The 17896-nt window shown below is 31.7% G+C and overlaps 2 protein-coding genes across 2 annotated transcripts in view; both read right to left on the reverse strand.

Annotated features, from left to right (window-relative positions):
* LOC127721266 (zinc finger protein 37-like) overlaps window positions 1-16050 on the reverse strand; it is an 88627-nt gene extending 72577 nt beyond the window's left edge. The window contains exon 1 of the mRNA XM_052227945.1: window positions 16039-16050. The gene's annotated coding sequence lies outside the window, so the exon portion shown is untranslated. The remainder of the gene's footprint in view (window positions 1-16038) is intronic.
* Window positions 6930-9519, reverse strand: LOC127721258 (gastrula zinc finger protein XlCGF26.1-like). Its single transcript, XM_052227934.1, has one exon. The coding sequence runs from the start codon at window positions 9060-9062 to the stop codon at window positions 7098-7100; it is 1965 nt and encodes a 654-aa protein (XP_052083894.1). The 5' UTR covers window positions 9063-9519; the 3' UTR covers window positions 6930-7097.
* Window positions 16051-17896: the final 1846 nt, after the last annotated feature.

The raw sequence follows: 17896 nt of genomic DNA on the forward strand, positions 1-17896 counted from the left end.
GACCCACTTTTCAATGTGAATATCATTAAAATTGTCATTTAATCCAATGCACTAAAATTGTTCTTTTATACACATTAACCACCACCTCTTTTTACACACGAGAATAAGTACATCCCTTGAAATATATACACGACAGAAATATATAACCATCCATTTTATCCTTTTTTTTAATGACTGGATTTAGCAGTTAATTTCTAAATCTATGGCAAAATTTCTGCAAATGGAGGAGCCGGAAGTTAGTACGTACGTATCTGACAAAGTACTTTAGCTCAAAATGATGTAAAAAGCCTTCAAGGATATCAGAAGTCTAAGATAGGGCTTTTTTTAAAATATAAAGAAGGTGATTTGGTACAATAGTACTGGATAGCTGCTGGGACTATTAGTATAATTGTCCCAGATAGGTGGCGTAAAAGTTCTGCAGTTTAAGCTAAACAAAATATAAAGAAACAAACTGCTCTGCATTTCAAAAACGTATGAAAAAAAAGCAAAATGCAAAATGCATTCCAAAGACACAATAGAAATCGTATAATTAAGGAACAAGGTACCCCAAACAACACAGACGAGGACGAGAAAAGAAGGAGCGGAAACAACCATGAAACGATAACATCAAAAACACCATACTCCCCTGCAATTCCAGCTCCAATCCGCATACTACTCTACATCAAAGGCGGTGGTAGTGATGGATGGTCCCGTACGAAATTATAAGGCGTATTTTGCCTGGAACTCTGGCGTAAACCATACGTAAGTGGTAGTTACGTGTCCAGACCCAGGCGTAAGGGAGCAGGAAACGTAAATTTGTAGACTTACAGGCGTAGAAAAAGTGAGAAACCTGGCGTAAATTGAAATAAGCAAGGCGTAACTTTTCTTACGGGCGTAAAACTGTTGGTTTGGCGTAAATCATAATACCCATAATGCTTTGTTTAAAGGTTCATGGGATTTTTTTTCAACTTTTGGCTCTTTGATATTTGTTTACAAGTCGGTTGGACTTATAGCAGCTATATAAATTCAGGGATAATTAACTTGTTTTGTGCTTTTGGAAGAATTTTAAATTGGCATCGTGGAAACAAATTGATAAATGAAAATTAATTGTGAAATAAAAGGAAATATGTAGTAAGAATAATTATGTAAGTAATTAAGTTATTAAGTTTTTATCTTTTGTCAGTAATTTTGAATTCTGAAAACCTTTATCCTTGGATAATAACATTAAAATCTTTCACATGAAGTTAAATTGCAGTACATTGTAGTATCATTGATATTTTAGTTTAAATGACATTAATTTTCAATAAAAAAATTAGTTAAAATGCTAGTTATACATAAGGAAAAATTAATTGTCATAATTCTTCTTTAATTTACATAAACTCATTTGAGACAGTATATTTATAAAGCTTCTTCAAAGGTTAATATTTCAAGTTTTATGTCAAACACTGAGAAATTATTAAGCAACAGACTTACAATACAGAAGTTAATGTATCAAATACACAAAAGTACACAGCTAGCTAGAGTAATACACTGATTTAAATTGAGTGTAGAATTATTTAAGGATATTACGCCTGGTTTATTTATTGAACAGGCGTGCTCATTTGCATATAACGCCTGGTTTTCTGAGGACCAGGCGTTCTCATTTAAATATTACGCCTAATTTTAAGCCTGGTTTCCGCCTCAGTTACGCCTAGCTGGTTGACGCCTAAAACATGCATTCCTTAAACACTGCAATGACGCCCAGATAAAGTATGATTTCTACGCCTGGTTCGTGTCATATACGGGCGTCACATTTCGTACAGAGAGTAATGGAAAATAGTTCCGGAACGAAAACTATACGACTGTACGGCAAAGCATAAACAATACGGCCAACATAAAATTGGACGTTATTTTACTTTAGTTACTAGTATTTGTGACCGCAGTATATAGTGCACAATTTTCACGAGAATGTAAACAACATTCAAAATCTGCCGTATAGATTTGGAGGAAACAAAAAAGCTGATTTTTATGGCGTTTGAGACGTTAAATTTTGCCATAGATTTGATATTTGCCATAGAGTCCTACATATATTTGCTAAAGCTAGATTCCTACATATATTTGCCTTTTTAATTGTTTAGTACATAAATCAATTTCACATATTTTCTGGCATTATATGACTTTAATTTTCAGGACCATGGCCAAACATTAATTGAGAAAAGAACACTGAATGGTGCAAATTTGCCATTTCAGAATTGGCAAATCTGACTTTGTTGTTTTACAAGATATTAAGAATATATTTGGTCAAATAAAGATAATCCCATATGCCCCAACATGTCACTGTTGTCACTACAGCTGATTAAAAGTACATTTCCGATGGGAAATTAAAAAAATTCCCATGGGTATATTAGAAGTTCCATTGGGAAATTTAAAGTTACCATGGGAACATAAAAAAATAGTTTGTCCGCATTGGAAGTAATTTATCCTATGGGCACAATTTATCTTCCCACTGGAAGAATTTTCTTCCCATTGGAATATACATTTTACGATGGGATTTTTTTTTCATTTCGACTGTTTTTCTCCTAGAAAAATGTAATGGAGACTGTGGCCGTCTTTAATTTGTTTTAAACTTTAAACTATTGTCTTCAAAATCCGTGTGTGATTTGGACTTTCCGTTTTTCTAGACATGCAGGCGCGGATCAAGCCATTTTAAAAAGGGTGTCCCGAATCCCCGGAACACTTGTTTGGCTTTATAACTACTAGTATTTTGATCTGAGTGTCACTGATGAGTCTTATGTAAACGAAACGCGCGTCAGGCGTATAAAATTATGATCCTGGTACCTTTGATAACTTTGAAACGTTTATACAATTAAAATAATAATAATAAAAATTAAAGAACCTTAGTGAGCGCGCTCACATTCCCCACGTCCTCACATTGTTATTGGAGAAATAAAATATGTGTAAGAAAAAAAAATTGAATCATAATTTCCTGTCAATATGCACATCTACATAGTATGTCCTTATTATCTACAAAGTTTCATGAAATTATGTTGTGTGGTTTCAGAGGAGTTGCGATGAAAAACTGTTGCAGAAGACATTGAAGCAAATAAGTTCAAAGGGGCGTAACTCCTAGAAAAAATATTGAATCATAATTTCCTGTCGATATGCAGTTCTACATAGTATGACCTTATTATCTTCAAAGGTTTCATGAAATTCTGTTGTGTGGTTTCAGAGGAGTTGTGATGACAAACTGTTGCAGTAGTACATTGAAGCAAATAAGTTCAAAGGGATGTAACTCCTAGAAAAAAAATTGAACCGTAATTTCCTGTCGATATGCACATCTACATAGTATGTCCTTATTATCTTAAAAGGTTTCATGAAATTCTGTTGTGTGGTATCAGAGGAGTTGCGATGACAAACTGTTGCAGTAGTACATTAAAGTAAATAAGTTCAAAGGGGCGTAACTCCTAGAAAAAAAATTGAACCGTAATTTCCTGTCGATATGCACATCTACATAGTATGTCCTTATTATCTAAAAAGGTTTCATGAAATTCTGTTGTGTGGTATCAGAGGAGTTGTGATTACAAACTGTTGCATAGTACATTGAAGCAAATTAGTTCAAAGGGGCGTAACTCCTAGAAAAAAATTGAACCGTAATTTCCTGTCGATATGCACATCTACATAGTATGTCCTTATTATCTAAAAAGGTTTCATGAAATTCTTTTGTGTGGTATCAGAGGAGTTGCGATGACAAACTGTTGCAGTAGTACATTAAAGTAAATAAGTTCAAAGGGGCGTAACTCCTAGAAAAAAAATTGAATCGCAATTTCCTGTCGATATGCACAACTACATAGTATGTCCTTATTATCTAAAAAGGTTTCGTGAAATTCTGTTGTGTGGTTTGAGAGGAGTTGCGATGACAAGAAACAGGACTGACGGACTGACGGACTGACAGACGGACGGACGGGTCAAAAACATTATACCCTCCGCAACTCGTTGCGTGGGGTATAATAAAAATCGTAAAGAAATCGAATTCTAACTAACGGACACCCCACCACTCCCTAGGATCTACCAATGACATATTGCATAAATAAGTCATGAATAAGTCTGGTATCCTTGAATCGTTTAGCCCTTTTTTTTCATTTGAACAACATATATTAATTTTCAGCAGTGGATGTTGTTTCGTATCTTATTTTGCTCATATTTAATACGAAATGAACCATTTCGAAGATATGACAGATAAGGATTTTGATCCAGATAACACGGTTCACTGAACATGGAAATGAGATTATGCGAGCGGACATGGATGACCTGTTGACACGGATACTAAACTGTTTTTAAGTTTAATGTTTAGCTTTTCTCTCTACTTTTGAAATAAACTGTTAGTACAGAGATATGTCTCACCTGTCATGGTAAAACTAAGAAAAAGACAATCTGATAGACAGCAACATTGCTCATTTATTTAGAGTCCTTGGACCATGAACTAGTGTATAGGGCCTCGAAATTGTCAACAGGGTGAGGTGTAAAAGCAGAATATGGCAAAAAACTACACACTTTATTCTTTTGATTTGTAACACGTGACTTTGACCCTTTTTTATTATTAAACAAAACCTCCCTTAGTTGTAAAGTAGAAACATATGAACGTGTTTAAAAACATCATTGGGTGGATATTTTTAAATGTGTTTTGTAATTCCAAGGGAAAAAAAAACAGAAATCTGACTATTTACGTAATGGTAAGGATGAAATCATCATGTTTTTTTAAAAACAATTATTTGGCCGAAAAGTAGGTAAAAGAAAAATTTTTTACATGAAAACTCAACCTCCAATGTGTTTCCCTATAGGTGGATATATCAGGAGCAATCTCTTCTTGCATCCTTATATTTCTATTTTTAATCTGGTCATGCATTTTATGATTTACTGTTATTTTATTTAGCAATTATATAACGGTAACGTACGCTTCCTATTTTCAGACTTTATCTAAAATGTTTCTTTATCTTTTGTCCATTATTCTCTATTCTTTATATTTTAGCACATCATTAATCTTATTCTTTATTTTATTAGTCCATTTTTATCTATTCTTTATAGTTTTCCCCCATCATTCTCTATTCTATAAACCTCCATCCACACCCTCAAGTTTATTAATACACCAAATGTAGCTGACCTATTGTTTATAGTATCTTGGAAACAGAAATATAACCATGAACACTTAACATTGTCAAATGAACCATGAAAACGAGGTCATGGTCAAATGAACCCTACCAGTCGGACATGTACACCTTACAATCATTTCACACAGCAAATATAGCGGTCATACTGCTTATAGTACCGGTATTTGAGAAACATTCCAAACCACAAAACTAAACATTATCCAATGAACCATTAAAGGTCAGAAGGAACCTGCCAGCGGGACATGTGCACTTTATCGGTATTCTTAAAACAAAAATACCTATTGCTTATAGGATCTGAAATTTGGTCGTGACTACATAGCTTTAACCTTGACTACTAGTCCAGGTAATAAGGCCGAGGTCAGGTCAACCTTACCTGACGGACATATAGACGTTTCAAGGAACACTTACACCAAATATTACTCCTAATCAAGTAAGTACTACGTAATTCACTTGATAAATAAATCTTAATCTTTTTAAGTAGTCACTGAATCATGAAAATGAGGTCAAGCACAATTGACAAAGGACAGGCGGAAAATTCGTAACAAAAGGTATCTGCATAGAAATATGAAACTTCTATGTCTTCTTCATGTCTATCTTCTGTAGTTTTTTATGTTGTGTTTTGTGTATAGTACTGTTGTTTGTTTGTCTTTATATTTGTCATTTCAGCAATATTTTGTAACATTGTCATAAAGCGGGAAGTTTGGGTAGCCATAAAACCAGGTTCAATCACACATTTTTGTCTTAAAGATGTCTTGTATCAAATCAGGAATATGGCTGTTGTTATCAATTGAATAGTTCGTATCTATGTACGTTGGCGTGTGTTTTTGTTGCACTTCAGTGTTCCTGTTGTTCCTTTGTTTTCCTCTTATAGTTGATGTGTTTCCCCCTGTTTAAGTTTTAGTTTGTAACCAGGATTTGTTTCCTCTCAATCGATTTATGACATTTGAACACTTATCACTATCATACAATTAACAAACATCAAGTTTCAGACGATTATTACCATCATACAATTAACAAACATCGACTTTCGAACGTTTATCACCATCCTACAATTGATAACATCGACTTTCGAACGTTTTCACCATCTGACATACAATTAAAAAACATCAAGTTGCAAACGTTTATTAACCATCATACAACTAACAAACATTAAGTTTCAAACGTATATCACCATCATATAATTAACAAACATCAAGTTTCGAACGTTTATCACACAGGCACTTGTCTCAAAAATAAATTCCCTATATACCTTAATATTAAGGTATAGGAATTTTTTTTCTAAGACAAGTGCCTGTGGTTTATCACCATCATACATTTAACAAACATTCAGTTTCGAACGATATTCACGATCTCACATACAATTAACAAATACAAATGTATCAAGTTTCGAACGTTTATAACCATCATACAATTATAACAAACAAAGTTTTGAACGTTTTTCACCATCATACAAATTACAAACACCAAGTTTCGAACGTTTATCACCTTCATACAATTAACAAACATGAAGTTTCGAGCATTTATCTCCATCCTACAATTAACACACATCAAGTTTCGAGAAGTTTAGTATAGGTATAAAATAAGGTTTAATCCATCGTTTTTTACCTGTACCAAGTCAGGATTATGACAGTTGACTCGTTTGATGTGTTTGAGCTTTTGATATTGCCATTTGATAATGGAATTTCTTTTTTGAATTTTCCTCAGAGTTCTGTATTTTTGTGATTTTCGTTCTTATCACCATCTACAATTAACAAACATTCAGTTTTCGAACGTTTATCACCATCATAAGCATACAATTTACAAATATCAAGTTTCGAACATTTATTACATTCGTACAATTAGCAAACATCAAGTTTCATACATATAATACATTTGTAAAATTAGCAAACATCAAATTTCAAACGCTTATCATTATCATGTGTTTTTATGTGTCTTTGTAAGTTATAATCTGTAGGAAATCCTTTGCCACAAATACTACAGTGTCGAAGATTTCCAGAATGTTTTTTTCGAATGAGTTTGTAGGTTACTTTTCCTATTAAACTGTTTGCCGCATACATCACATGTATGCATACCATCACCAGTGTGTAATTTCATGTGCATCCTTAGAGTATCTTTACTACACAACCCTTGACCACACACTGCACACTTATAAGGTTTGTCATCATTATGTGTATGAGTTCTTACGGTTCTCTCCAAGGTATGTGTATGAGTTCTTATGTGTCTCTCCAAGGTATGTTTCTGACCAAATCCTTTGCCACATGCTCTGCACGTGTACGGTTTATCTCCATTGTGTGTTCTCATATGTTTTTTTACGTATTTTTCTAATCTGAAACTTTTATCACATAATTGACATTGATAAGGTTTCTCACCCGTATGTAATGTCAAATGTCTCTTTAAATCATCTTTTCGACCATAACTTTTACCACACTTTTCACATTTATAAGGTTTATCATCAGTATGTGTTATCATATGTCTTTTCATCGCTTGATTTTCGCTGAACATTTTACCACACAGATCACATTGATACGGTTTTTCTCCAGTATGTGTTCTCATGTGTGTTTTTAAGAAAAATGAAAACTTAAACCGCTTTTCACAAAACTGGCACTTATGAGGTTTCTCATCGCTGTGTTTTCTCATGTGTTTCTGTAAGTAGTAGGAATCATGAAACCGTTTACCACACATATTACACTGTCTAGCTTTGTGATTTCTTATGTGTTTCTGAAATTGCAATTTATTTTTAAATCCTACACCACACACATCACACAGATAAGATGTGTAATCAGAGTGTGTTTTCATGTGTGACTGAAAGAAATCACTACGATCAAACCCTAAACCACATAAAAAACAATCATAAGGTCTATCAACGTGTGTCCTCATGTGGTCCTGTAGGTGTTGTTTGTCGGTAAACTTTTCACCACACACAGCACATGTGTAAGGTTTGTAAACAATATGTGTTCTTATGGGATTCTGTATGTGTTCAGTAAAGATGGTTATCTTTTCATCACATAAAATATATGTACGAGGTTTATAAACAATGTGTGTCCTCGTGTGGTCCTGTAGGTGTTGTTTGTCGGTAAACTTTTTACCACACACAGTACATGTGTGGGGTTTATTAATAACATGTTTTCTTGTGTGCTCCTGTAAGTGCTCTTTCTTAGTAAACGATTCATTACATACTATGCATGCATGTCGTTTATTAACACTATGTATTCTCATGTGTTCCTGCAAATGATCATTAGTTGTAAACTTTTCACCACACACAGTACATGTGTGAGGTTTATCAACAATATGTGTTCTTGTGTGTTCCTGCAAGTGCTCTTTCTTAGTAAACTTTTCATTACATACAGAACATGTATGAGGCTTATACACAACATGTATTCTCATGTGATTATGTAGGTGCTTTTTCTCAGTAAACTTTTCATGACATACAACACATATGTGAGGTTTATCAACAATATGGACTTTCATGTGTTCTTGAAAAAGATCATTTTCAGTAAACTTTTCCCCACATACAGTACATGTGTGAGTTTTGTTAACAATATGGATTCTCATGTGATTCTGTAAGTGTTCCTTCTCAGTTATCTTTTCATCGCATACAATATGTGTAGGAGGTTTATAAACAATATGTATTTTCATGTGTTTCTGAAAGTGTTCATTAATTGTAAACTTTTCACTACACACAGCACATGTGTAAGGTTTATCAACAATATGTTTTCTCCCGTGTTCTTGTAAGTGCTCTTTTGTAGTAAATCTTTCACCACATACAATACATATATGAGGTTTTTTGACAAAATGTATTCTCATATGATTCTGTAAGAGTTCTTTCTCTGTAAACTTTTCATTACAATGACCACATATATGAGATGTCTGAGGTTTATGAACAATAACTATTTTCATGTCCTTTGTAGGTTTTACCTTGGGCTGAATTTTTCGATACATACTTCAAAATTGTAAGTTTATCACTTATATAAATGTTCATGTGTGCCTCTTATTTGCATTATTTCTTCTTTCTCCACCACAGAAATTACTAATTTATAAGCTTCCCATGCAGTGTCATGAGCATGACATCTCATGGGTGATTGTGTTGAGTCCTCGGTAGTCTAATCAAGAAAAATTCTTGTTGATATTACCTTAGTTATAATAAATAGGTTGTCCAATATCAGACCTTTCGCATTGGTATGTACTTCCATTAATTGAAATAGTTTTAATTATATCATATATATTATCCAATATCAGACCTTTCTAATTGGTTCGTACTTCCATCAAACACTGTTTTGTCAATATTATACTTTTATGTGTCTTTCTTTTCGTATCTATTAATGGACATCTTTCACTGGTCTGTTGTCAATTTGTGGCATCAACCATGGATCTTATTTCATTACATTCAGCAAACTTATAAATAGACTGAAAATATATAAAAGAAAAATATAGAAATAGGACTCAGAATTGCTACAGGTGAAATACCACCAGTCATAGTACATGTATGTCACATCCTGCATAATAGTCATAATAATAGCTCCAATAGAATTTTAAATTGTCTGTCCTTTGCAGATGGCTTTACTAATCATTTAAGTGTAATTTCATGGAAAATGAAAATCCCATTTGTCTGTTATCTTCAGAACACTGCTCATTTACAAGCCCATAAGGAGCAATTTTTGAAGGCCTTGCGCAAATACTAAAAAAAAAAAGATCTTTGTGCAATCAGTTTCTTTGTTGAACTCTAATAAAAAAAAATATGAGCTTACCTTAGAAAAATAATTAAAGGCATGTTTTTACATCTCAAAACTTAAGAATTTTTGTCAGATTGTAAAAAATAAAATGCTCCGCTGGGCGCAGCTTGATACAACCGCAGAGGTTGAACCCGGAACAGTATGGACACAACATTCAAGCTTGATACAGCTCTGAATTTGGATTGTGATTAAATATTTGACACAGCATAGGTTTTTGACACAGAATGAATGTGGTCTAAGAACTTAAAAAAATTTAATTTACCTATTATGGTCCAATATAAGGCCATTTAAATACATCATAAAAGTATTAAAATAGAAAATGACATCATAGTCATGGCTAAATTTAAAAAAAACTTAATCAGCAAAATTTTATAGTGATATCTAAAAATAAAATTCCTTTTCAACCATAACAGCCCATTTAAATACATCATAAAGGTATTAAAATAGAAAATGACATCATAGTCATGGCTAAAAATAAACAAAAAACCTTCATCAGCAACATTTTATATTGGAAAATTTCCAATGGAGTTTATTATACTAAAGTTATTGGCAAATTTCCTATGGAATTTATTAATACTAAAGTTAGAGGCAAATTTCCAATATACATAATTTAAAACCAGTGTAGCTGAGATATTCAAATGAGTTGAATTACAACCCCAATAAATTTGCAACAATAAAAGCCCATTTAAATACATCATAAAAGTATTAAATAAAATGCTCCGCAGGGTGCAGCTTGATACGACCGCAGAGGTCGAACCCTGAACAGTTGGGGCAAGTATGGACACAACATTCAAGCTTGATACAGCTCTGAATTTGGATTGTGATTAAATATTTGACACAGCATAGGTTTCTGACACAGAATGAATGTGGTCTAAGAACTTAAAAATTTGAAATTGGACATTCACCTATTATGGTCCAATATCCAAAATCTAAATACATGGTTAGAATCAGCATATCAAAGAACCCCAAGAATTCAATTTTTGATGAAATCAAACAAAGTTTAATTTTGGACCCTTTTAACCTCAATGTGGACAAAGTTGATAACAGGGCCCAAAAATCAAAAATCTAAATACATGGTTAGATTCAGCATATCAAAGCACCCCATATATTCAATTTTTGTTGAAATCAAACAAAGTTTAATTTTGGACCCCGATTTGGACCAACTTGAAAACTCATAATCAAAAATCTAAATACATGTTTAGATTCAGCATATCAAAGAACCCTAAAAAATCAATTTTTGTTAAAATCAAACTAATTTTAATTTTGGACCCTTTGGACCATAATGTAGACCAATTTGAAAACGGAACCAAAAATTAAGAATCTAAATACACGGTTAGATTCGGCATATCAAAGAACCCCAATAATTCAATTTTTGATGAAATCAAACAAAGTTAAATTTTGGACCCTTTGGACCTCAATGTGGACCAATTTAAAAACGTGGCCCAAAACCAAAAACTTAATACACGGTTAGATTCAGCATATTAAAGAACCCCAAGAATTCAAGAATAAAACCCCATTGAAATTGATCAAGAAATAAGCAATTTATACAAAGTATCTTCTTTTGCACAATACAGTTATACTGTGCAATTGAATATTTCTTGCTATTGCGCAATACTGTACAATTGACAATTTCTTGTTATTGCGCAATATTGTGCTATTGGATATTTCTTGCTATTGCCCAATACTGTGCAATTGAAGATTTCTTGCTATTGCGCAATACTGTGCAATTGAAGATTTCTTGCTATTGTGCAATACTGTGCAATTGAAAATTTCTTGCTATTGCACAATACTTATCATATAATAATTTACACATCCTGGTTGGTGTGTATCTCCTACCATATCATTATTATTTGCTTTTAAATATAAACCAGAAATAACCAACTTAAAATGGAAAATTTTAAAAGAAAAAAAAAAGGAAAAAAAGAAAAAAAAGAGAAACAAAAATCCCCCCCCAAATTTTTTGAACCCCCTTATGATTCATCACCCCTAAACTCAATCCCAGCCTTCCCTTTGTGGTATGGTACCTTGCAGTACAATTTCAGAGAGATCCATACACTTGAACACAAGTTATTGTCTGGAAACTAGAAAAATGCTTATTTTTGGCCCCTTTTTGGCCCCCAATTCCTAAACGTTTCGGGTAATTACCCCCAAACTCAATTCCAGCTTTCCCTTTGTGATATGGAACCTTGTTGTACAATTTCAGAAATATCCAAACACTTACACACAAGTTATTGTCATGAAACTAGAAAAATGCTTGTTTTTTTGCCCCTTTTTTTGCCCCTAATTCCTAAAATTTTGAGGCAATTACCCCCAAAATCAATTACAGCCTTCCATTTGTGATATGGAACCTTGTGGTACAATGTCAGAGAGATCCATACACTAACACACAAGTTATGTATATTTTTCTACTTCTTCAAGTAAATAAAGAATACTTGTACAAGTAGTACCCATGACTGACATGTGAGAGCTCTAACAAGACTGGATTTTTTAAATTACTTATACCAAATTGAAATATTGAAAAAAGCTTGCATTTTTTTTTATAAAGGAGCTGTAATAAAGTGATTTTCTTTGTATACTGATAATAATTTCAATGAATTCATTCATTGAATTTCACACATTGTTTCTGTATTTCTGGACAATGATGCACAATAATGTATTTTGCATGCAGTCAGTTTATTATAATATATATTTAAATAGACAAACATGACAAAGAGAGTGTTAAAAAATCATAAGATGAATATTATGGTTCTAAAACACAGGTAAAATGAATATCAAAATATGACAGGAAAACGTAATATTTGCTTAATACATGTACATATGATAAATAAATGTAACAATTAGATATAGGTTTTAAACATGTGATGCTTTATTGAACAGATATATGGAGGGGTATTTTGAAAAATACAAATATCCATAACATGATATATCTGTTTAATTACACAGAATAGATTTTGATTGAATTTGTCTGTACATGCGAAGGGAAATCATAGTAACCATGGAATTATACATGTACTTATAGTCTTATAATGTTACATGTTAGTGCTATCTTGTTGTAAAGTCATGGTATCTATATGTGTAAACGTCATTGTTATTCCATCATTAAATAATTTTGGCGGGAACAGGCTTGTGAGGTTAAAAAAGGATTATCCAAAATGGCAACTAGCATGGCAGAGAGGGAAATTTGAGGCAAATTCACCGGCAGTGGTGAAAGACCATCAAAACAAGCAAATTCATTTGAAATGAGAAAAAAATATGTTAGAATATGCGAAAAATACATTGGCTAACAATCAATAAAAATGCAGCATACAGAGCGTCTTTTCACCACAGAACACCACAGAATACCACAGAACACTGTGGAATACCAAAGAACACTTAAAATATACCAAAGAACTACACAAATTACAATAAAACTACAAAGATATACAATAGAACATTAATACTATTTTATAAAATGAAAATCTAATGATACAGAATTTTATATCATTTCTTTAATTCAGGTTACACTAATATGAAATGACGATTGACTGGATGAGATAATTATTATCATAACTGTTTTGTTATTTGGCATATTTTTTTTAATTTGGAGACCCTTCAATATGTTGTTTAACAGTAAAACTATATATAAATAAAACATATTTTCTACAAAAAAAAAATTGATCTGACGGATTTTACCAGCGAATATTACGCTACAAATTATATCGATCTGATCAACAGAAAGTGCTTATTTCGCTTTGTTTTTTAATTTCATTGAAATAAGAAATCTGGGAGATAAATGAATATTTTATACGAAAATATATCCTTTAGAACCTATGAATAATATTTACTTGATTGGCAGAAAGAGCCAATACCGGTATTTCTCATATGTAACTATTTTTTCTGTTAAATTAATAAACCTATAAGACAATAATTTTAATTTTTCAACTAAAATGATAATGATCATCAGCTCACATTTTAATCTTTAATCTAATTTATTATAAAAATTGTATTCTTGAAATTAGTTGGCAAAAATTAGAACAGGAAGACTGCTATCAATATTCTATTTTTTTATTGCCACTTGATTAAATAAGTTAATTCAAATAAATGTATTTGATGTCTGAGGTGTGAAAACTTAAATGACATGTTAATTGACTTGTTTGGTAATTACTACAATTGTTAAAATTGTTTAATCTAATTAAATTTTGGTACTTTAATTGTGCCGTACACTTGCTAAGGTCAACAATAATTTTGGACTTAAAAATATAGTTGCCAAATGTAAATGCTACAATACTATACCGCAGGCATGGGGCGAATTACATTGCAATGTAATGCATTATATTACAATTACTTTGACCAAACCATGCATTATATTACAATTACAATTACATGCATTTATCAAAGTAATGCATTATATTACAATTACTTTTGCAAAGTAATGCCTTGAATTACACATTACATTTGAAAATTTTATTAAGTGAATAGAAAAACTGAACATTTTGAAAAACAACTAGAAGTCACAAAAGATTCTAGCATATGCAGAAACTGTTCCATGAATTGAATATAAGTATACATTTAAAAAGTCTATTTAATTCGACTTTTACAATTTTAATTATTTTAACTTAATGTTAATTAACTTTTATAAATATACTTTTTGTTGTTTTTTTTTTTTTTTTTATTTTAAACGAAATATTTAATTACTGTGAATTACTCCCCTAATTATAAAATAAACATAGACCTTAATTAATGAACAATTGTTTAGTTGGTGAAAATATTGATTGTAAAACAAACTAATTAGTGTTTTATAACAAAGTTTAATTATCTTTTATTTAAGCAAGACAAGATATTCTTTGATCTTATGACAACAATACAGTTATGCTTTTCAAATATCAATCTCTTTATGCAGGAAAATGTATGAAATAAGATGAAACAAAGAATGTATTCTAATGATTAACATATTCTTAGTTAATCAAGAAATCTTAAATTTGGTTTAGTTAAAACTCCAACAACATGTTAAAGATGTAGTATGTGAAAAAAGTAATGACATGTAATGCATGAAATTACACAACTTTTTGCTAAAGTAATGCATTATATTACAATTACATGTAATGCACAAATTGCTGCATTACACATTACATGCAATTACTTGGAAAAATGTAATGCATTACCCCATGCCTGCTATACCGGCAGTTTTTTTGTTAATAAAAGTTTCAGTTCAACAATTTCTGAATGCATACAAAATTTGGTTAAAATCTGAAATATTGTCAAATTATTGGAGAAGATGTACACAGACAACATAAGATTCCAACAGTTATCGAACTGGAATTTTTGACAATTAAAAAGACACACTTTTAATACTAGTATGTTAACAATTACTGTCTTATAACAACTTTAGATATCTTTTTGAAAGTATTTGATTATTTATTGAAACTACTCTTCACATAAAATTATTAAAAAAAAAATGGAAGAAAAAAACTGACAGACAAAATAAATTTAACAAATAATTACGTAATGCATCTAAAATTTTCAATAAACTGTTATCACAGAGATATGTCTCACTTTTTTTTAATTTGGATAATGCAAATGTTAAAATTAAAATAGCAACACTTTAACATGTAAGTTTTGCAAATATTCAAAGTCAATGAACCAAAACTGAAGGTACATGGCTAAAAAATCTCCATGGAAATGAGATGTGCCAATGCATAATAAATACCATTGACTTATTATAAGTAAGGTTCCCTTTAAACAAACCTTTTTAAAACACAAACTAATACATGTAAACTAAGCAAAATTTCAAAGTCAATAAACCATAACTGAGGGGGCAGGGTCAAATAATCTCCATGAATATGAGATGTGCCAATGCTAATACAACTGCATACCAAATATCATTGACCTACCACTAGTGGTTTCCCATAAATCTACCTAATCACGAACTAATACATGAAAACTAAGCAAAAGTTTCAAAGTTGATAGACCATGACCGAGGGGGCAGGGTAAAATAATCACCATGGAAATGATATATGCCAATGCTTATGCAACTGCATACCAATTATCATTAACTTACCACTAGTGGTTCCTCATAAACTGACCTAATCACAAACTAATACATTAAAAATAAGCAAAATTTCAAAGTCAATAGACCATAACTGAGGGGGCGGAGCCAAATAATCTCCATGGTAATGAGATGTGCCAATACTAATACAACTGCTTACCAAATATCTTTGACCTACCACTAGTGGTGCACTATAAACTAGACCTAATCACAAACTAATACATCGTTGATGCCGCCGTCGCCGCCGCCGCCTTAAACAGCATACCTAGTTCTCACTTTTTGACTCCATCAAGCGAGACAAAAATTATTTAAAAATCATAAAACAGATTAAAATGTATTTAAACATTAATCTCACAAATATAAATAATCTTTGTATATGAGACAATATCTGAAAATGTCTAAGTTTTGGCGATAGGAAAAACCAAAAAAAAATGTCTTTAGAACCGGTATTTTAATAGCACAAATGGAAGAACACACATTGAGGATCTAGGAACTGTTGTCTGTAATTCAAACAGTTGTTAAATGTGGTAATAATTGCAAATTTAAAATTGGTACAAACAAATTCCAGTTCTTTCCTGTAACCAAAGTGAATCAATTTAAAAAAGTTTCTAATGGGAATAAAGAATTAGTTGAAGATCCTATATCTGGTTTACAAGTATAACCTACAGGGCTCGACAATAACGCTTGTCCGATTGTCCGGTACCAGAGGAAAAAAAGGTCGGACAAGTAAAAGCTATATCAAGCTTGTCCGATGGGACAAGTAAATTTATTCTGCATAAAATAAATTTAATCCAACTTTGATGAACAAAGTAATTATAAACAAAAAACAAAAAAAGAAGATAAAAACAAGTATTAATTTGACATGTTTACTTGCAATCGATAATTGAAAACTGGTTCTTTGTCAGGTACTTTTTAACAGGTAAAAGGCATACTATTATCAGAAACCAGTCTTACTGATCCGAATCAGCCATGCGCTTTGTAGATGGATAACTTTACAAGACAGTTCGTCTCCAGCTTGGAACAATTCGGCTCCAAGTTTAATAGACAGTTTGGCACCGTAGGAGACATATTTAATAGACATGATAAATAGACAGTTTGGCAACAGAAATTTCGGGACCAAGTCAAATCAGTACCTCGTTTTCCTACCTTGATTCTGTTGCTTTATCATAAATACCAAACCAGTAATTTTTTAACAAAAATATTTTTTAAATAAAAATGAAGAAATTATTTACCATAAATTTCACAAAATCAGATTTGATCATATGTAGAAAAAAAACAATACTTGCAATACTGTGACCTATAGTTTTTTAGTTTCTGTGTCATTTGGTCTCTAGCAGAGAGTTATCTTATTGGCAATCATACCTCATCTTCTTTTTTTTATTGATTGCATTTGAATAAACTTTTTTTCAGCTTAAAAACAGGATACAAATCCAATGAGTGTACATTGACAGGCCTATCAGACAGTGCCTCATGTGCAGAGTCTGATGAGACTTTGGCATTGATGAAAACTAGAACCTTAAAGTCCTGTGACATGACTAGATTCAGTTGTTCTCGACTCATATTTTTGAAAAGTATATCAAAAGATATAAAACTAACTTCTGTTATATTGTTGTAATTCATTTTGTTCCTGGAATTAACTTAAAATGCAAAAAAAGGTTATTATTAAGATTTCTTTTGGACAAGTTACAATTTCATTCGGACAAGTAAATTTTGGTATGTACTTGTCCTACTGGACAAGTTGAAAAAAAAGTTATTGTAGAGGCCTGACCTACAATATTTTATCAAATGCCAATTATTTATTTTAGCATTTTCAATACAAAAGGTTAAGAAATATACTAGAATAAAGTCTGATATGTCAGTAACATGAAAGAATCTTGAGTAACAGGACAGAGTTGGTAACAGGAAGGAATTATTTTTTTCAAAACAATTGCTTTATTTCATAGTGTTAGAAAAATACATCATGTCAAATTGGTCACAATTGGAAGATAACAGCCAACAATGTCATTTATCTTTTGAAA

Source organism: Mytilus californianus, unplaced genomic scaffold, assembly GCF_021869535.1.
Source record: "Mytilus californianus isolate M0D057914Y unplaced genomic scaffold, xbMytCali1.0.p SCAF_12, whole genome shotgun sequence".
NCBI lineage: Eukaryota > Metazoa > Mollusca > Bivalvia > Mytilida > Mytilidae > Mytilus > Mytilus californianus.

What these genes read in the sequence shown, in the direction of transcription:
- LOC127721258 (XM_052227934.1), bottom strand. Translation starts at nt 9,062, where the DNA reads ATGTATCGAAAAATTCAGCCCAAGGTAAAACCTACAAAGGACATGAAA.